General features: G+C 37.0%; 1 protein-coding gene across 1 annotated transcript in view; it reads left to right on the top strand.

Moving 5' to 3' along the window:
* LRPPRC (leucine rich pentatricopeptide repeat containing) overlaps positions 1 to 23,834 on the top strand; it is a 117,455-nt gene that overhangs the window by 36,419 nt on the left and 57,202 nt on the right. The window contains exons 15-22 of the mRNA XM_007424640.4: positions 5,663 to 5,690; positions 8,802 to 8,850; positions 9,961 to 10,067; positions 10,280 to 10,357; positions 11,424 to 11,534; positions 12,740 to 12,870; positions 15,593 to 15,678; positions 17,139 to 17,346. Of these exons, the coding sequence (XP_007424702.2) occupies positions 5,663 to 5,690; positions 8,802 to 8,850; positions 9,961 to 10,067; positions 10,280 to 10,357; positions 11,424 to 11,534; positions 12,740 to 12,870; positions 15,593 to 15,678; positions 17,139 to 17,346 (798 nt within the window). The remainder of the gene's footprint in view (positions 1 to 5,662; positions 5,691 to 8,801; positions 8,851 to 9,960; positions 10,068 to 10,279; positions 10,358 to 11,423; positions 11,535 to 12,739; positions 12,871 to 15,592; positions 15,679 to 17,138; positions 17,347 to 23,834) is intronic.

The raw sequence follows: 23,834 nt of genomic DNA, 5'->3' as shown, positions 1-23,834 counted from the left end.
TCAGGACTAGGCTGGAGGCAAGGAAAAGAAATAAAATATTATTAGCCCTAAAGTAGAGAGACCAAGCAAAATAAGAAATGAGTGGTGACTGCATAAGAATTATAGGGAGATGTGAGAAACTGAAATTATCTTATTTGAAAGAGAGGTATAGGTGAGAGACAAAACAGTGAAATATATGAGTGAGAGAAAAGGGATTATATTAATATATGTGTGTTTCTTTAGGGAGGTGAATCCTCCTAGCTCTTGGCAAGTGTGTTAAAACCTGAATCACTTTGAAGTGAGTGATTATATTAGGATTGTATTGTCATTTATCCAGGGAAAAAGACAAAGTAATTAAAAATTATTAGGGTAGAGGAAGGTTAGAAGTTTGGGCAGGGCCATATTTCATGTCTCCCTAAGCAGAACAATTTGGTACCCCTTTGCAAGGATTACTTTTGTAAGAGACTAGACAACCTGTGACCCATTGGGTCATCGTTTCAGAGATATTTCCTTATCTAAACAGAGAAACAGAATGACCAAGGGCAAAAAAGCAGTGGGAGTGACTTAGAACTTGCTGCCAGCTTCCCCATTGACTTCGCTTGTGGGAAGCTGTCAGGGAGCATCAGAAATCTCCTCCCTTCCTCCCTCTCCACATATAATATAGGCTTGGGCTGTTTGACTCTCCCCACACGACCCTCAGGAGAGCCGTGGTAAAGCTTCCTCCTCCTCCTTGGTTGATCCACAGAACTGCCTGCCGCTTTGCTGGGGGGAAGTGGAACAAAGGGAGCCACAGACCATGAGGAAAACAGCACCCCTGCTCCCTGTTCCAGCGTGTCCTTGAGGGTCCTCTCTCTCAAGGGAGGAAGAGGGTTCACCCGTCAACCACCGGTGCCCCCCAGCCAGCCCTACCTTGCCAGTAGGCATCCAGGTCACTCCCTCATCCTTTCCTCAATGCCCTCTGCCGTTAAGAGATTTCAGATTTCTGCCTTGTTTCCAAAGCAGCCAATCACCACTTACCCGTCAGGCCCTGCTGCCAGCTGATTGGGCGCAGGGGACAGAGGGAAGCGGGAAAGAGATCAGGGATACACCTATGATGATCACATGACCTGGGCTGAGCATGGCAATGCAGCAATGCAGCAGTGCTGAAGTGGCCACAAATTTCCCAAATTTCAATCCCATTGGAGTAATGGGTCCCAGATTTTGGGTGCATTCTGTAAGTTAGCCCATTTGAGGTACCTTGTTTCAAAAATTTTTGCCCTATGATGTACCGTTTCGCCCAGTTGAAAGTTACAGGCACAAGAGTAACTATATAGACTAGTAATTATATAGAGTAGTATATAGGTAATAGAAAATAGCTGCAATCTATAATGCCATATATTATAAAATGCAATTTTGAAGCTTTAAACCTAGTGCACCTGTGTGTGTGTGTGTGTGTGTGTGTGTGAGAGAGAGAGAGAGATAAACCATTAAGCTCTTTCCTGAAGGTACACTCTTCGCTCTGACTTTTTGAATGGCTTTGCTATGGAAGGATGGCAAAAAATACTGCTTGTGAACTATTTTTATGTCATTGAATTGATGTGTCAGGGTCAGTTCCTTGCCAGTTCAGAGTAGAACTTGCCCTGGAAAAGTAATCCAGAATTGGAAGATACACATGTTTTCTCTGTAGATCAGTGGTTGGTTTACTTCTAAGCTAGTTTATCAGAGATACTGTAAGTTTATGCTGCTTGTGTCATAGAACACATAAGCCATGCTATGAACAGTTTTCCGTAAGTTTCTTGTATGTGTTACCCTGTGGTACGGCTGAATTAACATTCAGTATTAGTATCCAGATTGTTGTTTTATGGCAGTAGCATCTGCAGAGGGAACAAGAGAGAGCAGAATGATGGAAGTAACTTCATAACACAAACAGTGACCCTTTTATGCATGCATTATGATGTCACAAGCATGTACAAAGGGACAAAGTTTGTGGTGTAATGTTGCAATGCTGCTTTCATTTTTCTGATGTAACAGCAAGCTACTACGTGGGGGATGTTTGAACAGCATGAAAAATCCTAAACTTTGCCCCTTTTTTCCTCTGAGTTATCTTTTGGAAGTCTTGTGTATAATATCTGAAAATGACTATGTTCTGTAGAATAGCTTTTTAATGCAGCTGCAAATATTGTGGAACAACACTGTAACACAAAGCGTTAAGGTTTTTTTTCTTCCTAGCATTTTTCCCACATGTGCAGGGTCCACTTTTTTCAGATCAACCGAATGTTGATCTATTGGTTGCGACAGGTATTGACTGACCGGCTTGTCGCCCGAGCCTGATGTTTGGGGCTGAGAGAGAGAGTGCTGGCCCAAAGTCACCCAGCTGGCTTTCATGCCGAAGGCGAGACTAGAATTCAGTATCTCCTGGTTTCTAGCCTGGAGCCTTAACCACTAGACCAAACTGGCCCTCTCAGATACAAAACACTAAGTATCATCTGTGAAATGCATAGTCTGAAGGGTTGAAGTGGTTTTGTATTAGTGGCTTCCCATCCACCCAGTTTAGGCTGGAGCTATTTTAAATTAATGAATAATGTGACATCGTGGGTAAACAGAAATTCTAAATAAAACCCTAGTTTCTCCACTAGCAGCTCCTTGTGGTAGGAATTTGCAGATGCTGGGACATGCATGAGGTGAAAGATACTAGGTGGCAAAATGGCACGAGAGCTTCTAGCTCACCAGTATGTCTCCTTCTTGAAATAGAATGGAAGGAGAACATGAACTAGACAGCTTACCAGAATGTAACAAACACGACTTATTCATCAAGAAGTGAAAAGGGAAGAGTGAAACAAAACTATGATCAAATGAGTAAACAATTTAGAATCAGACTAAATATAGTATATGATGAAATACAAATTGGTAATTATTTACCTGGACTAGTCTCTACAGTTTCCTTGGCAAGGTTTCAGAAGTGGTTTGCCATTGCCTGCTTGCTAGGGCTGAGGGAGAGTGACTGGCCCAAAGTCGCCCAGCTGGCTTTGTGCCCAAGCCGGGACAAGATATAAGGCTTTATTGTTTCTGGGGTAAATTGGATAAAATTGTGGTAAACATTTAGAAAACGTATCTGAAGAAGAGGAGTGTAAAAATATTTTACATTATATATTCTAACCCTGCAGTCAGCAAATAAGATTCCTCTTTTGGAAGAAATAGAAGTTCTGTTCATGAATTAAAATAAGCTAGTTGTTTAAAGCTGTGAGGTTTGTAGTTTCAAGTCAGTTTCAGGATGGAAAGAGTGGATTAAATACAGGCAGTGTAAGTGGTATTGGTAAGAGATTACACCCAGTCTGTAAGGAACAAAAGAAAGGAGTGCCCCTGCTCTGAAAACACAAATGTCCCTCACCGGTGGCAGCACATACAGGGGCTGTGTCTAGGCAAAGCAATAACACAGGAATATAACAGTATTTATTGAAAGGAAACCAAAAAGTATTTCTGATCTTTGCACACAAGGTTGAAGTTGGTAAAGACCAACTGTGCATTCAGGGGTTGGAGGGGTTTATATGTTTAAAATCTGTTGACCCTGTTTAAAATTGTTTAAGTCTTCCTATTTTTATACACTTTTTAAAAAGATAAAACTATCAGAATTATACCCAATATACTTAGTACATCTTTATCATTCATTAATAGTAGGGTGGTTTTGAAGAGAGCTGCCAGAGCTTTCCAGTCTGGGATTTTAATTTGACACTATCTACTAATCTGTGTAAACCGGCATAATTAATCTCAGGAATTCATTATTTCAAAAGTATTATTTAATGTTTTATTGTGCTATCAGATATACAAATTGCTATGTTTGCATCACTTACTTGTAATTCATATGACAACCTTATAAGATAAATTAGTAGTATTTATATAAATGAATAGTATCCTTTTAGTGTAGATAGGTGGAAGAGGGATGAGGAGAAAGCGGCTTGCAGAAATGAGAGCTGAATCAGGAATTCCCTGTTTTATAACTGTTTCAGTGACAGACACTGAACGTCCTTGAAGTTAGGAATCATAACTGTCCATTATTGAAAAATCCCCAGATTCATGGAAGAGGTTGTAATATCTGCTTTTTTGGCTTTTGTTTCTTTTTTGCAAGCTAATTTTTTTTGCCCACCAGTGAGTTTCACACACCAATAGATTATGACTGTCTTGTGCTCCCTGCCCCAGATGTGTTAGGATTAGGGTAACTGGTCAGTGGTTGTCAGTTACCTCTGCAAATTTATGTACCCATAATGTAAGCACAACAAGGATATTGTGCAGATAAATTTTATGTCTATGGTGGGCAAAAACTTTTCAGACATGAGTTTTTAACACTAGTGAAGAAAAAAAAAGGAGCAAGAACTGCTTTTTCTTCCTTTCTTCTTCTCCCTTTGTTTTGTTTGTAAATTTCCTGGAGCAACTGATCACTCAGTGTTGGAAAAGGAATAGTGAACTTATATTTTGTTCAGTTAACAAGAGAGTTGATTTATGTATATTGTAATTTAACTATCCACTTTCAAACCCCGGCAGGGGATGGTGCCTTTGCCCTTATTGGCTTACAGAGCAGTGGTTGGGGGTACAAATCAGTAGCACCCTGATATACAGCAGTGCAGTGTTGTCCTGCTTCTCTGAACTGAGAATATTTTGTTCCAAAGTTTTTATTGTTAGACTAAGTGTTGCTTACACCTGTGGGTGTGTTAGTTAAGACTATTGAAATATGTTGGCTTAAATAATTAAAATAACTAACGAGTGGTCATTGGACCACCTGTATGATGTGAATTCATTTTGTTTTACATAAGACTTAAAAAAATTAAAAAGTTAAAAAATGATAAATGAAAATGAACCTCACATGCCATTTTGAGAACATTTTCAGTATGGTCCAAACAGCATTGGAACATTTAGAAAGGTCAGAACCTACATCAATCTCAAAATATTTTGGACGTCGGCTGTTTTACACATCATTATTTTCAGTAATTTGTTTAAACAAATGTACATAAGTCATGCAGTCTTTCAATCTGGCAGACTTAAAGATGTATGTTATAGTATTGATATTACATTTGTACAGTATTAAATGTGTTAACAGTTAAAGATATTGATTTTTATTAAAATGTTATATGAGTACATTTATATATGCGGATAAATATCTTTAGTTCTGAAAGTCTTTTAACAAAAGTTAAATTTCATTTTTGCATTCACCTCTGATATGTGAGTTAAATGTTTAATCATACATTTATAACATTTCAGCATTACTTTTAAGGAAATGATCCTACATATTTTGTAAATAAGTGCTTTCCTATTGCTAGTTCCTTATTCAGTTGGCTGGAAGTCTACATATAAACCACAAATTATTATCAGAGTTAATCCTTTAAAAGCCATTGACAGATCTAAGAAATCCGAGGAATTTTGAGTTTCTGTCTATTTGCTTTTTTTGTGTAGGCATGTATTTTGAAATACAGTGAGATTATAGATTCAAACATTACCACAGAAACTCTGATGGTAGTGATTGTCTATAAATATAGTAAAATCATTTTGTAAAGATAAGCCTGTGCTGAAATATGTACATCAATTATTTCTTAACATTCTCCACTTAAGCAAATTTCCTGAACCCATAGTGTGTCCTGTTTGGTTGTATTGAGCATTCAAAAGAAATAACCGGTTTTTAGGACTTCAATTTATTATCTTCTGCTGCCCTCTGCAGGTGTGCTGATGTTGATCTTTGGAACAAGGTAAGTAAAGACAGCTAAGCTGCAACAGAGAGATATTTTGGGTACACAGTATTGCAACAATACAATAAATAGAAAGATCTGTAGTTTCAGTTGTAAGACTGGTCTTTTTATTGTTTGGATTACTACACCTAGACAAAGCATTTTAAATTGTCATGACTTATCTAAAGTTAAATATATTTAACTCTTTTTGATCTCAGTGGGGAAAATTAAGCATGTAATTTTCCCTTGTCTATATTGGGTCTTTCAAATGCTTGACTTTTCTTAAAGTATACCCATAATCTGTTGCTCACATTTTGGAAGATAGAATTGTGATTGTAACTTCATATTTACATAGAAATGGCATGTAGGAGCTAACTTCATTATTTATGAGAGAGGATATGATTTTCTTGGAGGGGCAGCAGCTTTTGCCTTTATAAGAGAGGTCCCAAGTACCAGTTGGAAACATTTTAATGTATAAAAGCCCAACAAGTTTTGGAAAATTCCTTTACCGAGGGCACTACAAAACAAAAAACCATGTAAAGAGCTTACAATCTTATCCTTGTAAAAATGCCTATACCATCAACATTCTTCCATAGACCAAAAACACCATTAACAGTTAAAGCAATTGCTAATAAGTGTGCTAGCAGCTTCTCCTTGAAAATTTTTAGCTGCAAACAAAGATAAGACATATTTTTAAAAATAAATTAATATTCCATAGCTTAATTTTTAATAATTAGGAAATAACAAAAATGTTAAGATATTTTTGAAGGACCTTTTCAATATACATAGTCCTCAGTTAACATCTGCAGTTGGGACTGGAATTTCCATCACTAAGCAACATGGTCGTAAAGTGCAACGTCATGTGACCATATTGCTTAGTAATGGAAATTCTGGCACTTCTGGTTGCCATTGTTAAGTGAATTGTGCCCTGTCATTAAGCAGGACATCACATAGGCACCATTGGTGACCTCCTGCTGGTTCCCCATTGACTTTGCTTGTAAGAAGCCAGCAAAGAAGGTTGCAAATGGTGATCATGTGACCATGGGGACATTGCAACAGCCAGTTGTAAGTACCACTCATTCAGCACCGTCGTAAGTTCGAATGGTTGTTGAACAAATGGTCATTAAAGCGAAGACCATCTGTATGATGTGAATTCATTTTGTTTTATATAGGACTTAAAAAAATAAAAAGGAAATATGATAAATGAAAAAGAAAACAAGGGTTTTTTTTTAACATGGATTTAATGAGTTCAGGTTTCTCCTTCCTAAAACTGGACATATTTTGGTGGTTTTTCAAATGATTGTCCTTTCTGTAGCTCCAACTTATCTGACATATTTCTTTTAATATTTTAGTGATAAATTAAGGATAATAAAATATTCATTATGAAATACATTTCTTTTGCTGTAGACTCAAACAAAGTATTGTGTTGAATTTTGGTCTTATCTAAGCTCATTGAGGTTTTTACATGAATGAAATTATTCAGTTTTATTTTGTAGTCTCCCAATAAAGAAATTTCCCAAACTCTGTTGGGTTTCTGTAGAATAAAATATTTCCTATTGGCACTTTCAATGCTCTCCCCCTTTTTATTCTTTCCAACCCAATGAAATGTTAGGGAAAAAAATATGTAAAGGGACTTAGGACTCTGTCCATTAATTTTGTCTGTCTTTAAAACCTAAAAGGTTTTGAGCCAAATTTGTTATGGTGGGATGAATTAGCAAACGAAACAGCACATCTGAAATTGGTCCGGGCCTGTGAAGAAAAATATTTCAGAAAAAGGAATTTGGGCAGCTGCTCCAAACGTTGCCAGCTGCTCCATTCTAAGCCCTCTCCCTTCTCTCTCTATGACACGGAGTGGAGTGTATGCAGCCTGCCTTGTGCTTTCCAGCGCACCCCTATACACAAACACACACAGATCAACATGAGGGGAAAGCAGTACCTCACACGCATACACACACTTTGTTACACAGAAGAAAATGCATATGCCTCCTATGGCCAGTGTTGGTGAAGAGGCTGGAAGGAATTCTAGAAGCTATGCTTTCCCTGACTTGATTTGGTTTACAGTCCCCCCCCCCCCGCTTTTCCCCTTTTGCCTGTCGTAAGAAGCGTCACTCCTCGTAAGAAATAGAAATTTGGCCAGCCATAATGCCCTCCCATTCTTTTCACACTGGAAGGCGGCCCCTAAAAAAGTAAGGGACTGGGGGAAACTGTTGTTTGGAAAGGTTTTGTTTAAAAGTGTCTGTGTACAAAAGGACCAGTTTATTGTCAATTTGGATCTCTCTCAATGTAATTATTCCTGTTAATTACATATAAACAGATGAGCAGTGGGAAGAAAGAAGAAAGTATTCTCATTTATTTGTAGAAAAGTCAAAGTAATTCCTATATTTTAACAGCTTGAGATAAACAGCATACAAGGCAGGCAGGCAGTAAAAATACCTTGAAGTCCCATTCACATCATATTTTAGTCAGTTTCTGTCAGAATTGACAGGAAATGTGCATTAAAATGGATTTAATGGTGTTAGAGAATCTTGTTCCCTTGATAGTAATTGGGGGGAGGAGTAATCAATTTTACAAAGAATCCTTCAAGTTGAACAGTCTAGCCAAATAGCCCCTTCCTAGATACTGTGGTTACTACTGGCCATCATGTCTTGAGAAGTAGTTCTTTTGCTTCACTCCCTCCACTTCTACTTAGCTGTTATACTAAGTGCACTTAGTACTGTGTTATTGCTAACTTAGATACTTAGCTGGAGTAGAGTCTGTTATACACAGTGCAACTTCATGTTTAAAATTAATTTCTAAATAATGACAGAGAACTAAATGGACACCAAGTTTTAAACCTCTAAACAATAATGTCTAATTGCTCTGAGTAATTTTTTGTTTATGGTCACTCATGTTGGTAAGATGCATGAATTAAATCATGGAGATTGTATTTCTGTACTTCAATATACCTTTTGTTCTGCAGTATTTAAAAAAAATACTAAAAGCTTTTGTTTTAAAAAAGTGAATTACTATGATGTGACACAGAATAATGCCCTAGTAGAGAGGTGCTTTGTTATTTGTAGAATTCAATTTCAAATACTATTTGCCCTTGCTTTCTTTTCTTGGTTGCAACGTACGATTATTCTCTCTTACCAGATAACAGAGCTGTTGTATATGGAGGAACAGAAGGCTCAGCAAGAAACTGGTAGAGTTTCAATTTCTATGATTGTAACTTATCCTCAAATCCGTTCTTCTGGGTAATGATAGGTTTGAGGGATTACAACCGTAAACATTGATTATTTCTTTTTGAAAGTGAAATTTGAAAACATGTTGGGTAAAAACTTTACCCAGATGATCACAGTATATTTTGTGGAACTTATGAGATTTTATTAATGTTTTTCCTTTTTAATGAAAATTTGACTTGAAATGCTTATATTGTAAGTAAAATGAACAGATTACAGTGATAACATAATCAAGCATTTATAGATGGAAGAAAGATTCTTTTTTAGAAAGGCATTAACACAAGCATTTTAAAAAGCTATTAATTTAGTAGCTTTTTGTAACGTTTTAATGTCAGAAGTTACATATATTATAATGTATGTTTTATATGACAGAAATATATTATTTTGGATAATAAGAAACTACAGTACATGTTGCTATGTAGTTTCTTTACTGAAATCTCATTTATTCTTCCTGATGCTCCTATATATTTTATGCTTGAGTGCCAAAGAAAATTAATGCTGTTACCTATACAGCATCTTTTGTTAAACTTAAATTTCATTGGCTAATAAGCAGCTCTCCACAGGATTATTGGAGCTGGGGGTTAAATATCATTTAATATTCTTTATTGTGTTTACATTCACTCATTAGGTACAGTAAAACACTGGAAATAATGAGAAATACATGGCTGTGCATATGAAGCTTTAAAAAGCTCTATTTATTTATTTTTGAATAAATGACAAAATATTTATGGCAACTATTTTGGGGTAGTGGGTAGGAAAGTGGGGGAGAGGCCTTGGGCAGTGCTGCTTTTGTCACACAGCTGTGGAAAAATAGATCGAAGAAAGATTTTGTTCTGAAAAGCTGTCATTGGGTTTGAAAATAATTAATATTCCTTTCACTCACCAGTTAGATATGTGCTCCCAAACCACATAATGTCTATGCCTCAGTGATCATTGTTGCCATTTCAGAGCCTCTCATCAGGGTGACATCTCACACCAAAATGATTTCTTATAAATTAATCTTGATAACATGACAGTGTCAGTAATTTTAGTGGAATGCTTTCTCTTGTCTTTCTCCCACCCCCAACCCGCAGAAAATATTGGCCGTTTTCTTTATGTCTTGATTGACAACATGACTGACTCAGAGGTACAGGACAAGGAGGAGCAGTTGAGACAATACTTCCATCAGCTGCAGAAGATGGTACTATTTCATTTTTTTGCTACATAATGCCCATCCTGCCTGACATGTATCTATTAGATTTGAAATTGCAGCTTTTAAGTACAGCCAGACCACTTCTCAATGACATGCAAGTGCTGGAGATTTAAATTACGTCTGAAATTTGTCTAACAGAAATTTTCTCAGTTTGGTTGTGCTTTTAAAACTCACATAATTTTCACCACCTCTTGCTACAGAATGTAACAGTCCTTCCGAACTACTACAAAGGTATTCGCAAACTGCTGATTGAATACAACGTTCCCAGTTTAATTAAGGTTTGTAATGGCAAATTCTTCTTCTTCTAATGAATGCTATTGATACACACACGTGCACACACACACACACTCATTCATTCATTCCAAGGATGTAGTTACCTTAAAAATTAATATATCTGATATATAAAATTAGTTTTATTTCATTCTTTTCTGAAATTTGGAAGCATATTTTAGGCAGAGAATTCTAAAGTTTTAGGGAGACAAAGAGGACAGGGTGACTCTTAAATGTTGATAGCAATCTTAATGACATAACAAAAAGACACATTTATTCAGTTTTCTCATTTATAAACACATTGATACATATATTCAAATATATATCAAGCCATTAATTATATGTTAGGGTATACTTTTATTGACCTGTGATGAGCAGCCATTAAGTGTATATACATAGCAACTATTTAAATATGTTAGCATTAAATAATTTTGTTACAGAGCAAGAATACATGGCTTCTAGGTTTTACTGTATCAATTTTAATATTTCCATTTTTTTTAAAAAATGAGTTTCAGTCTTAGTAACAATAAAAATATGCATTTTTTGATAAGTTCTACCTGGTATTCTTGACTTTTCCACAAATTGACTTTGAAACCTTGAATGCTTGGTTGTTATGACTTAGTTTCCTCTTAAGGATAGAGCTATTCGCAGTTACGAATTTCAGACCATGTTTATGCCATGCTGAAGCAGAAGCTGAAGGAATGTACAAATTAGTCTGTTCTCACTTGCATTGGATACTTGCAAAGACGTGCACAGAGAACAAAGAAGAATGGGGTACCTGCTCCCAGCAGGAGAAGCCTATTTAAGAGCAATATAAAATCTAGAGCAGTACATGACTTAGATTTATAAAATTCAAAGTTGATTGAATAAAATTCAAAGTCATTGCTCACAATTGAAGTAATAGAAAAACATTTTTAAAAAGTATAGCATTAGGGTTTCCTCTGTACCTAGAACATACCCCTTCAAATATAAAGAAATTCCAGTGTAGTCTAAATATCAATAATGCATATTGTTGCTGGCATGTTTCTCCTTGCAAAAGATCCATTGAGTTACCTTCCTGTCCTTTTGTCTTAGTCCTTGATTAGTCCACATCAATTGGAGGAGAAACTTCAACAACTTGAAGCTGAAAACAAACCCATTGGAGATGTTCTAAAGAACTTCATAGTTGCACTGTGTTCAGAAAAGGTAATTTTCAACAGACTGGTTGTTAACAAAGTATAATATGTAAATTAATATTTCTAACTACGTATAACACCATCAGTGTAAATGACACTTTACAGAGTAACCTAAGTAAAATACAAATCCTAGCTCTAGGAGACCTCATATTTTAAATTTAGGTAGTAGATGGGGGGGGCAGTCTTAGGGAGAGATAATAAAAGTTACTAGAGTTGAAAATGAACAAATGCAGTTACATATGTTTGTTTCTTGTCAAGCTGCAGGTGCATGTAGATAATCAAGGGAAACTAGTGGTTTGTGGATTTCAATTTTACCCCTTGCAAATCCAAAGTATTAAAAAATTAGAGAAAAAAACTCTCAGTACTGTTTTTAGTTACCTCTTGAATGACATGTTTTGGGATTGTGGAAGTCTGTTAATGGTAATCTGCAAAATGAATGATAGTAACAGCTGTGAAAGGTTTATCATACATGCCAAATGTCCTTTCAAGCCACGGCTCTGGTCTCTTACAACTAGATTGTCAAGCAACTGATACATGCATGATAATTTGCAAGTCAAATATTAAAAGGTGGTTAATGTGGGGATTGAAATTCCATTTTTTTCTTGAAGAATAGCTTTCTGAGATGCAGAGGCTCTTGTCTTCATCAGCAGGCATCCAGCTGTAATTCATATTTTTGTATAGAACTTTAATTTGCTGTGTATTCTTATACTTGGACCCTGAATCTTGTTTACATGCCATTGACACAATGTCCATGATTTCATAGCAAATTAGAATATAGTCAGCATTTTAAATTTATATTCTGTAATACCAGAAAATTGGGTTATGAGCAGCTTTGGTTTCTTTTTCTTAAACCAGCCAATTTAATATGTCTTCTGCTCATTGATATTGAAATGATTGCAATATATGAGGTGTTATGTGTAGAATGTGAAAGTGCTTTGCTATGAAGTTCAGTGTGGTATAATTATGATATGCATACTTCAGATGTCAATGAAAGCATAAATTGCAATGTAGTGTAAAAGTTTATAATGGACACATTTAAGCCATTTACCAATTTATACACAGATACACATGCACACAGATGTAAAGCACATGAATTGCTAAGAAACAGTGCTAAGTCTCAGCATATATAAATAAATGTAATTTCCTAGCAGAATATAAAATGTCATGTTGATTTTCTTTTTCTAGTTCATATCTTTTGCTTAATGTTCCTTCTAGAATATGCAGAAAGCTCTTGAAGTAAAAGCCAAATATGAATCTAGCATGAATGCTATGGGTTATGGAGCCTTAATACGCCTTTACTGTCAAAATGATAAGGTAGAGGAAGCAATGAACCTGAAAGAAGAATTGTAAGTACACTGGCACTGAAAGATGTCACAGAGATTTATGCTGATACACAGACCTTATTGAATTAAGTAGGTTGAGTATTATCATCCCCCATACATTTTTAATTAGCTTTCCCCACATAAAATATTTTCTGCTGAAATTCAAAATTGATTGTGCAAGCTGTCATGATTATACAATCGTTTTTGTACAAGCACATTTGTTAGTGTTTTGCGTGCCTATCTGTGTTGTATTTTAATCTATTTCTGACGAGGTCTTAGAATCCATCTTGGTATCTAGTTTTAGGTTCTGGAATAAGTAATACATCTGCAGTACGCAGTTCTTGTAAGTGGCATTATTTTAATACTTATCTGCAATAGTTACACTTTTTTGTTTTTATTTTCACTTGATTGTGAAAATTAGCTCCCAGCTAAAACTTGTAATAGCTGATTTGTCAAGGAGCAAAGTGCTTTTCAGCTCTTCATTTTTCTCTTTTCTCTTTTCAGTTTTTTTTAAAAATTGTACTCTTGAGATACTTGTTTTAAATTAAATACAAGAGATAAGTATAATATCAAACTAAAGTGTTTAGGGTTTTCCTTTGGTTATTTTGGCATTAAAGGATTTTGCTTCAGGATATGCAGTTTTAATTAACAGCTCTAAGCTGTTGTATGTCTGAACTTGGCCACAGAGTATTTTATTTTAAGGCATTTGTTTCTGTTCTTGAACCAAAAATGCTTTTCAGTGAGTTATATATATTCAGTGAAAAGACATTCCATATCCACAGACATACAAACTAAAAGTATTTGACCCAGAAAGAAAAAGGATTAGGGAAGGATGAAGGAAAAAAAGTTTGACCATCAGTGCTGAAATACTAGTTCCTCAGTTACATCCAAGTATTCACGGAGGGGATAAGAAAGACTGATGGAACTGCTTGTTGTCTCCCTCTGTTGCTGTCTAATGAACTTGCTGACTGACAGCTGAAGAGGAGCCTCATGGAGTACTTTTGTATCAAATAGTTGTCACTATTTTTATATCAGTATTTCAATGGAATGCAAAATCTCATATGCATATAAATATTTCTAGTAACTATTTCTAACACAGACATGTAGCATCCATCAAATGTTGTTGAAACTTGAGCATATCTCTGTAATCTTAATGGTAAGCAGTTCTTTCTGCAGCTTAGACATGGATGATCTATAAAGTGCGTTTGCTCAGTCTGTTCACCCTTTACAGAATTGCCTACAAATGAACAGACTAGACAGTCCTTACAGAATAAGACATTACACATATACAAATCACAATCACAAACAGCACCAACCCTTGTATAACCTTCCTGGTTTGGCAGTGATTGTGATTGATTGGAATTGGGATTACTATAAAATCTATGTGCCTGAGAAACAATCCCTTGTTAGTTCTATAGTAATAAAGATAAGTAAAATTCATTATAGGTAGTCCCCGGCTTACATCCATTCATCCAGTGACTGTTCACAGTTACAGCGGCGCTGAAAAAAATGGAGGTATGACCGATCCTCAAAGTTCCAGCAGTCACAGTACCCCTGCAGTCACGTAATCGTGATCTGGGCAGGTGCCTGGCTCACAATTACAATGTTGCAGGAAGCTGCGGTCACATGTTCACCATTTGCGACCTTCCCTGCCAGCTTCCCACAAGCAAAGTCAATGGGGAAGCTGGCAGGAAGGTCTCAAGTTGCTCCAGTAAGTCTCCCTTGGCTTTCCTGCACTTGCACGGCACCACACCCTCCACCCCATGGCCTTCCTATGTTCACATGGTACCGTAGCACCCACCTCCCTGAACTCACATGTGGCCTGTGCCAGGCCTCCTTCCCCCCCGCCACGGCACCCCCACGCTCCTTTCCTGGGACTCCCACCACCTCCTGCTTAATGACCTGCACGTCTTGGGGTTACAACAGCAACTGGGACTGCTGGGATTGTCGTTAAGCGATGCAGTCACATGACATCACATTTTACAACCGCATCGCTTAGTGATGGCAATCCCTGTCCCTACCTATATGCCAAAAGCAGGTGGTTCTAGTAATTTTCTTGGGAAAACTTTATGAACTGAGGAAGCAGTATTGTGGTTAAAGAGCAAACCACAGTGTAAATTGGCAGTCATAAAATAGATTGCAGGAGTGATTACATTGGATTGGATACAGACTAATAGTACATGGTATATTTTGAATAAACCTGTCTGTGCAGACTTATCATTGAGTTCAGTGTGTATAGGCTTGGTTGTACTTGGGTGCCGTTGCAATTATGGATTTAAGTTATAGCAGACTTTGGATATCAGTGGAATCTTAGTGCTTGTTAGTCTTCATATAGGCCGTTGGCAGTGTTGGTTGACAGTATGCCTCGGGTTTGCTTTCTCTTCTGTAGCTATTTTGCACAAGTCATGCAATATATTTTCTTCCTTTAAAAAAAGAGATAAAAGCAAAGGCACTGCCCCTTTATTTTTGCCAGGACTCGGTCTCTTTTTACATTCATTTCCCAAGCCTTCCATTAATGCAGTTGGATTCAATTTGGTGTCTTCAAACAAATGTGCTTCTGTCCTTCATAATGTCAGTATCTTAATGTTTCAGCAATAATATAATCTATCATGTTATCCAGTTACTGGGAGCTAGCTCCATTCCCTGCACTGTTTCTAAGGGAACATGCATTAGATTGTGCAGTGAGATTATTATATATTATTATATACGATGTAAGAATTGATATAGTTCTTTTTATATACTCCAGTTGTTGTAAAGATTCGTCTGATGTTCTTGAATTAAGCACTTACATAGAATTGATTAAGATTTTGGAGAAACATGAAAGACTACATGGTAAGCACTCTTTCTTTCAGTGTATATTTCTGTTATATAATACAGATATCTTGCCGCCAGAATAAAAATATTAATGGTATATCATGTCCTGCAAAGTGCTTGAACATTTTACATACAAATTTGCATGTGAATTCAACCAGAGATACTTGGATGGTATAGGCCATTAGTTTTAATGGACTGGCAAGCTTGTCATTTACATTTACACAGCTCAATGCTTTTTGCATTTCTGCAGCTAGTTTTTATTAGCACTGCTGTTAGGATTGAGTTTGAAGATCACGATTTATGGCACAAATTGTGTATGTGCCTTGACTAATGGCCTTGTTTTTCCTTAAGAAGGTGTGAAGCCTGAGTGTAAAGCCTGTAAACATAACCTCTTTGAAAAGTGTCTAAGCACTCTTGGATAAAAGATGAATTTTTAAAGAAACACATTATAGTATTTGGATCTTAAATTTGTCTATTACAGCATTTGTAAACTGTATGTTATTGGCATAATTGATTAGAAGAAAACAGTGTGACAGTGACTAGCGAATTCTAATATGAAATTCTATTAAACAGAAGATTTATACTAAATTTCTTTATTTGAAAAGGTAAGGTGTATGGTGTGTGTGTCTGTATACTATGTGTGTGTGTGTGTGTGTATATAATGTGTGTATGTATGTATGTGTGTATATATATACACACGCACACATACATTTTAGAGTGATCATTTTCATAAAAGGAGTTGATTTTTAGATCATAGGTACCTATACAATTAAAAGGTGGTATTGTGTCAAGCTTTCAAAAGCCCATAGCATGCTGCGGGAGACATTTCAACCAATGCTTTTATGTAAAGTGGTCAAAACATTTTGCTTGTGCAGTAATTAAGAACATTACAAAAATGCTCTTATTCCATATACCAAAATGTTTGTTTCTGCCTTTCTAATGAAGATTAATGAACCTAATGTTTTAACATGCAGTCTCTTAGAAAGCTTTCATTGGCTCTCCTTGGCTAATTAGTATCGACACAGCAAACAGGCCCTATCGGTATCAGACCATTAGTCTGGCTCTATATACAGTGTAAACACATCTTTATTATTTGGCCTCGTGACAAGCCATCTGCTGAAGAAACAATGGTGTGATTTAGCAGATGTTAGCACCAAACGATAAAAGCATCCATTTAGTAGGATCTTGTTGCTGTAGGGCAGACTCTACAGGGTTATGTGGTGCAGAGTGGGCTCACAGTTCCCATCTGTAATTTGTAGTCAAAGTTGCAGCAAAATGATAAAACCATGCTTTGTGGATTCATAATTGTAGTCTCGTTTAGAAATGCAAGTAGTAATTAACTTGAAATTGGCATTATACACCAGAATTTACATTCCTGCTGGTTTTTGAAAGGCTGTTTTAATAGCAGTTTGTTTTCTCTGTATATAAAATTACCTAAGGCTTTTTTTTTTTTTTTTTTTTGCTGTGGTTTATTGTAGATGTTATTAACATTTTAAAGGAGATGAAAGAGAAGAGTGTCTGGATTAAAGATTCAGCTGTCACACAATGTTTCCATATCCTTAATAGTGCAGCCCTCAAAGGTGAAGTTGAAAAGGTGAATCGGCTGCATGAGGCTATGGTAGGCCTGCTGTTATTAAAGCCTACTGTAAATCTGTGTGCTCCCCTCGTTACTGTTCACTTGAAAAGGTAAGTTGGTTGAGACCTGTAGTTAGCTAAAGATAGAAAGATATTTACTTTCATGTTTACATTTTACATACAGTAAAATACATACATACAGTGGTACCTCGGGTTACGAATGCCTCTGCTTAAGAACTTTTCGGGTTGCGACCAGCTCTGGCCGCAAAAATTTACCTCGGTTTGCGAACTCCGCCTCGGGGTATGAACTGGATCCGCAGCCATTTTCCGCCGTGACACGTGGTCCGCGGCCATTTTCCGCCCGTGCCACGGGGTCCGTGGCCATTTTCCGCCCGTGCCACATGGTCCGCGGCCATTTTTCCGCCTGTGCCACGTGGTCTGCGGCCGTTTTTCCACCCTGCCGCGCGGTCCGCGGCCGTTTTTCCGCCCTTGACGCGTGGTCCGCGGACGCCGGAACGGATTAACGGTAATTACATTGAACCTTATGGGAACATTTGCTTCGGGTTGCGAACAAATCGGGTTGCGACCAGAGTCACGGAACGGATTAAATTCGTAACCTGAGGTACCACTGTACATGCTTTCTTTATACTGCAGTCCTACAGGTTTATAGTTAGAGATGAACCCCATTAAATCCAATGATTAGCTGTTCCTGCTATTGTTGTTGTTATGTCATCATGACCATCATGCTTTTTTGTCCATAGGGATTACTGTTGTGCTTTTTTTGTTTGTAGCATTTCTTCCATTTTCTGAAACTAATCATATCAAAGAAGCAAAAGATGTCTCAGATCACCAGATCCTCTAAGAAATGTTGATGTTCCCACCACCCATTTCTGAAACTGTCATGAGCTAGTAAAGTTGGGTTTGAGTCAAGCTCACTTCCTGATGACTTACATAGATACGTCTATTCAGTTTCCTTGGCTTGACAGTGGTTTTCCATTACCTTCTTCAAGGCTGTCTTTTCAGCTTCCCAGTGTAGCCGATAACATGTGGCAGAATTGGCCAACTTATTCCTATTTTAGCTAAATAGTCTTTCTTAGAATTGTGATTAGGCCAGTGTTAGACCTGTGTGAACCATTCAAAGGGGCATTTTTTAAAGTGAGTAAAGTTTCCCTCTGAACTACTGCACAAGGTGTTGAGACTTAACAGCCTTTTGAGGGCAAAATGCAGCTGCTTTGAATGCTTCCCCATGTCAATTAATCAAGCACAAAATGCACTTTAGTTACCATGCTCTCCTGCCTGCATTTTGAAGCTTTTACCAAGCAGATGTGCAGAAATCCTTCATCAGAGTTGTTGTTTGGGAGAAGGGTAGGGAATTGCCCTTATTTGGACATCTCCTCTACTTCTTCTCAGACCAAATTTACACTTCTTGGTACCAACAATTTTCAACAGGCACCTTCTCGTGAGCTCATAGATATGTTCTGCCTTCATCAGCTCAAACAATGGAGCCTAGTCCACAAACTCTGGAAAGCTGCATTGACATGGTGGGGCATGTAGTGAATCATCCAGCATCTTACTAAGAGGGATCAAAAAGAAAAGAAAAAATTGCCTCTTCTGAGCCCAAGATACAAGTAACACTGGCAGTTCAGGAGCTAATCTCAAAGTAGCATGCCAAGCCAAGCAGTCACAAAAGGATATAGCTGGAGACTCTTTCATAGATAGAAATTTTCTGTCACGCATGCAGGGCAACCACAGAAAAGCTGTTTTAGTGCCAATTTAATTGGAACTAATGACAAGTCAATAATCACCTGTTCCAGGTTTTAAATTACCTCAGTTTATGGGGACTGTACAGAAGGAGAGTTGGTTAGCTTTTTCAATGTTACAATGGAATTTCTGCATTAAAAATACTCAAACTGGGCAAACAATGGAAGCAAACTCTTCCCCCAACCTTATATAGAGCAGCAGTTCTTTGAATACTAATTGTAATTGAAAGAAAGAAAGAGACTATAAGACCTATTGACACAGCAGGTGGCAGCTGAGATATCATCTTGATACTACTTAGACCACTATGAAATCTAAGAGGTGTAAGATCAACTGTTGCATTAGTCTTGGTGGGGGCGTGGCTTCCTCCTTAATGGTTCTTTGATTAGGGTATTGTTTCCTCCCTGATTGATGGTGCTGTTTCCTGCTTATTTGTGTGTTGGTTGTTGGTGGAATGTGCTCTAGGCTGTTTGTTTTCTTCCTAGGCTTTTGATTGAGTCTTTTGAATGGTATGTAAATGAAGTTGATCACTATGGTCTATTGACAGCTGATTCGTCTGAATGCCAAGCTTACAACACCTAAATAGCACCTTCCAACACAATGGATACCCACACAATTTCATCAAAAAGTGCCTAATTAAACAACTCACTGCAACACAACCATTGCAACCTACAAAAAGAATAATGCTTCCATAGATCAAAACCATTTCCAAGACAACCAACAGACTCCTACAACCACTTGGCATCATGGTAGCACACAAACCAACTAAAGCCCTCCAGAACGTCTTAAGTAAACCAAAAAACCCAGTAGCCAAGAAGAAAAAACAGGACTTATTGACAACATACGGTGTAAGGACTCTAACAACTACTATGCAGGACAGACAGGCAGAAGACTAACAGAGCGCATCCATGAACACCAACTAGCAGTCAGAAGACACAATGAAAACTCCTTAATCTCACACAGATGGACAGATTCAACCATAGTTTTGACTGGGAAACTGTCAGCATCTTAGACCAAGCTAAATCCAAAAGCGTGAGGGAATTCCTGGAAGCTTGGTATTCAGACAAGTCAGCCATCAACAGACACATAGAGATAAACAACATTTACACACCATTCAGAAGAGACAATAAAAAGCTAAAAAGGAAACAAAAAGACCAGAACACCACCTCGCCAGCAATCAACACCCGGATAAACAGGGATTAACACCAGGATTAACACCAGACAAACAAGCAGTAATCAATACCCTAATAAAAGAATTACCAACTCAGACGAACAATCAAGCAGTAAACAGTGTGATCAAGGAACTACCAAGGAGAAAACAACACCCCTACCAACACTGACAGGGCAAGCTACTGTATATAAACAGAGCAAACCTCACTTCTAGCACTGAAGATGTTACCTAGTCGAGTAATGAAACATCTGCATGAAAACAACCACCGGTCAAGTATTTTATGAAAAGTTTAATGCATTTGTATTCTCCTTTTTCTCCCTAATGTCAACTTTGAGTTTGTTGTTGGTTTTATATAGGGTGGTATTTGTTAAAATTACATCCTGCCTTTCTTCAGAGCTCAAGGCATTGTATCTGGGATCTCTCTTCATTTTCTCCCCACAACAACAACCTTATGAAATAGATTGGGCTGAGAGACTTGAATCTGAGTTATGTTAAATTCATTTAAATTAGGAGCTCCATGTGCAAAACTGCATTTTTGATTGTCATACCATCATGAATAACTTCCTTGTTCCATATTAGGATGATTTAGAACCCCAAACAGTTTTGAATACTCCAGACATAGGAAATGGTGAGATTAACAAGCCTCTTCAGCTGCAAAAATCAGGACAACCATCAGATGGCAGTAAAGTATAGAAAACTCAAACTCTTTAGTGTCATTTAGAGTCATCCAGATTTTTGCAGTCCAGCTCTGCTATCCTTCCTTGAATGCAGAACAGTAATTTGCTCTGCAGTATAGATATTCTAATGGAAATGAACAGATCCACGGTGAAAATCTGTAAAGAATTAAATTGTGCATACTTACGTTAAACAATTTTTCAAGGTCTTTGCTTTACTTATTTATGAGTGTTCAGAGTGATTTAATGGGAGGAAAACTTTTATACAGTGCAAAACAAAAATTTTAAGAAATAGTATTCCTTATGTAATATTTAAAGGGTTTGCTAAGTTTATATGTAACTTTTTATTTGTCCTGAATGTTTTGTTTGTATACAAATTGGATGAAGAATAAATCAGATGATAACTCTTTAATTAGTGCTAGCTTTTAATGTAAATATTCAAAAATCTTGCATAGCCTTTTTCCAAGCTTTTGAATTTTCAGTCTGTACTGAAGTGTCAATAGAGAGATGAGATGGCTTGGGCTTCTGCAAATTGAGCTCTTTCATAGTGGGAGGCTGGAATAATGCACTGAAAAGAATGTCATTTTTAAATGCTCTCAGATTACTCCTACCTTTTAATGTAAGTTAAAGTCTAATTATGATGGGGGGGGCGTTATGTTGGTAACATGCCACAAATAGAATTGTTGCCCATAAGTTTTGTCTGGATAATATTATCTTCCTATGTCCCAGTGTGATAAGATCAGATCTACCACATTCTAGAATACAGTTGCAGAGTATGCCACAAGGGGGCATACGTTCCAGACCATTATTTACTTCTATAGGAAAGTTTAACATTCTTATGAGCTTGAATGAAGTTGTGATGGAGTGAAATCTGTTTCTTGGAAGTGGTTTGCCATTGCCTCCTTCCTAGGGCTAAGAGAGAGGAACTGGCCCAAAGTCATCCAGCTGGATGTGCCTAAGGCAGGACTAGAGCTCACGGACTCCCAGTTTCTAGTCTGGTGTCTTAACCATTGTACCAAACTGGCTCTCATTCCTGTTCTTAGGCTGATCTAAAATTCAGAGACAGGGACTCTATCAAAGAGAACATATGCATTGGAAACCACACCACCCACCACCATTTCTCCAATATATACTGCCTCTCTGAACATTTGCAAAGATCATTTTGCTAGTCATACATACGGACATAGATATATGCATTCAGTTTCCTCAGAATGCCAGATACATGGGACAGCCTTAGTTCTCAGTGGCTCATGATGCTCTATGGTAGTGTGTATAATTCAGTTTAACACAGAGACATGGCAAAAATTTTAAAATGTATAAGTGAATGTCTGTTACTCAATCTTAAGAGATTATTTCCTGACCGGACTCATTGTGAAAAAATCCCTACTTTCAGTTCCTACATTTTCTGACGTAAGGTTGGTGACATCCAGAAAGGGCTGTGGCAGTCCTAGGAAAGCTGTCCTGTAGTCAAGTGTGTTTATGCTGGTCTTTGACCGTAATAAAGATTTGATTTGATTTGATAGTCAAGTGGGGTTTTTTTTGGAGCCAGGCAAAAATCTTTTTATTTAGTCAGGACATCTTACAGTCACATCACCATTTTGCTATTTATCTAAATATATTTCTAAACTGTCATTCTCCAAATGAGTTCCAAAATGGCAAATAAAAGGTATATAATTTTTTATGTAAAATGTAGAAGAGCTATCTTCATATACTGAGAGGCAGTACAGCTGCAAATATATTAAACAGAGATAAAATGTCACTTTAAAATGGTTGAGCTAATACTCAGATGTCCAAACACATTAGACCTCTTTGAGAAGAGAGGAAGGACTTTTTTGACAGGTTCATGGCCAGTTACATCCTGCTGAAGATACTCTGGTGAGGGCTTCCATTGAAACTATTAGTGCATGGGCAGGCTACTTCATGTACCGCAGCATGGCTTACCTCAATTTTTTAAAAAGGCTATAATTTCATAAGACCTTATGGAAATTACATTGTATCTCTTTCTTCTTACATAATATTTCATAGAATTTTGGACATTTTAATTTTTTAAAAATCTTTTAAAAATTATAGATAACCGTTTTATTTTATTTGGCATTCCTGATGTAAAATTCCTTGCTGACCTCTCCCCCTTCGACTGAATATATTGATACTATTTATAGTAGTTTTTCTGAGCTATTCCAAGAGTTTTTATGAACGCGCACAGGCAATAAGGTTTGTGACATGATGATATCACTCAGCCAATCTGAAAGTAAGGATCCTGTTTCCTGGATCAATCATGGGAGTGATCCCAACCAGTCAGTGATGATATTGTGAATAAGATGTCATTGTGATGCTAAATAGCCAGTCAGATTTGGCTGCATGACAGTAACACTGAAGGCAAATGAAATCAATTGAGAGAGAAAGCAGTATAAATGTATAAATGAACTGCTCCCTAAGTCGTTGACAAAATGGTATGGGTATGTGTGTTTCAGTAGTACAGAAAATAGTCTTGAAATGACATTACTAATTTCAGTTCAGCTTTTTTTAATGGAACTTTTTCTTGGATATAGTTAAAGATGAGAAAAATATACCTTTCTGTTGAAATATAAACCTTGTAGTTAAGTTATAAGAAAACTCATGCAGTTTGATTTGCAAATGCTGTTACCTGATGACATGTCATTTAACTGCAGCTGGCTCCCAGTCACAGTTAAATTCTTCTGACCACTCCAGTAATTTATGGAATAATTTGTGCTATGGTGCTTGATGAAAGACCATAGCAGTTTCTTTCTGAAACAGATCTGAACTGAGGGCAAGAAATTTATTGTAATAAATCTTATTTTTCAAAGTACATTTCCCCCCCAAAATTACTGATTTTCCTAATGGTATGGAGAAATCTATACATACACCACCCTTATCAACTTCTGTTATATTTATTTCAAATGTCTACATTATTTATGGATTGTTTTCTTCCTCTCCAACACACTTCAAAAAAAAAAGAATGAAGCAATGGTTTGTCT

Source organism: Python bivittatus, unplaced genomic scaffold (assembly GCF_059951505.1).
Source record: "Python bivittatus isolate LINGU-HERP-01145 unplaced genomic scaffold, Pbiv_v1 ctg000020_np1212, whole genome shotgun sequence".
NCBI lineage: Eukaryota > Metazoa > Chordata > Lepidosauria > Squamata > Pythonidae > Python > Python bivittatus.
Note: the sequence above shows the minus strand (reverse complement) of the source record. Positions and strands in the feature narration are given on the sequence as shown.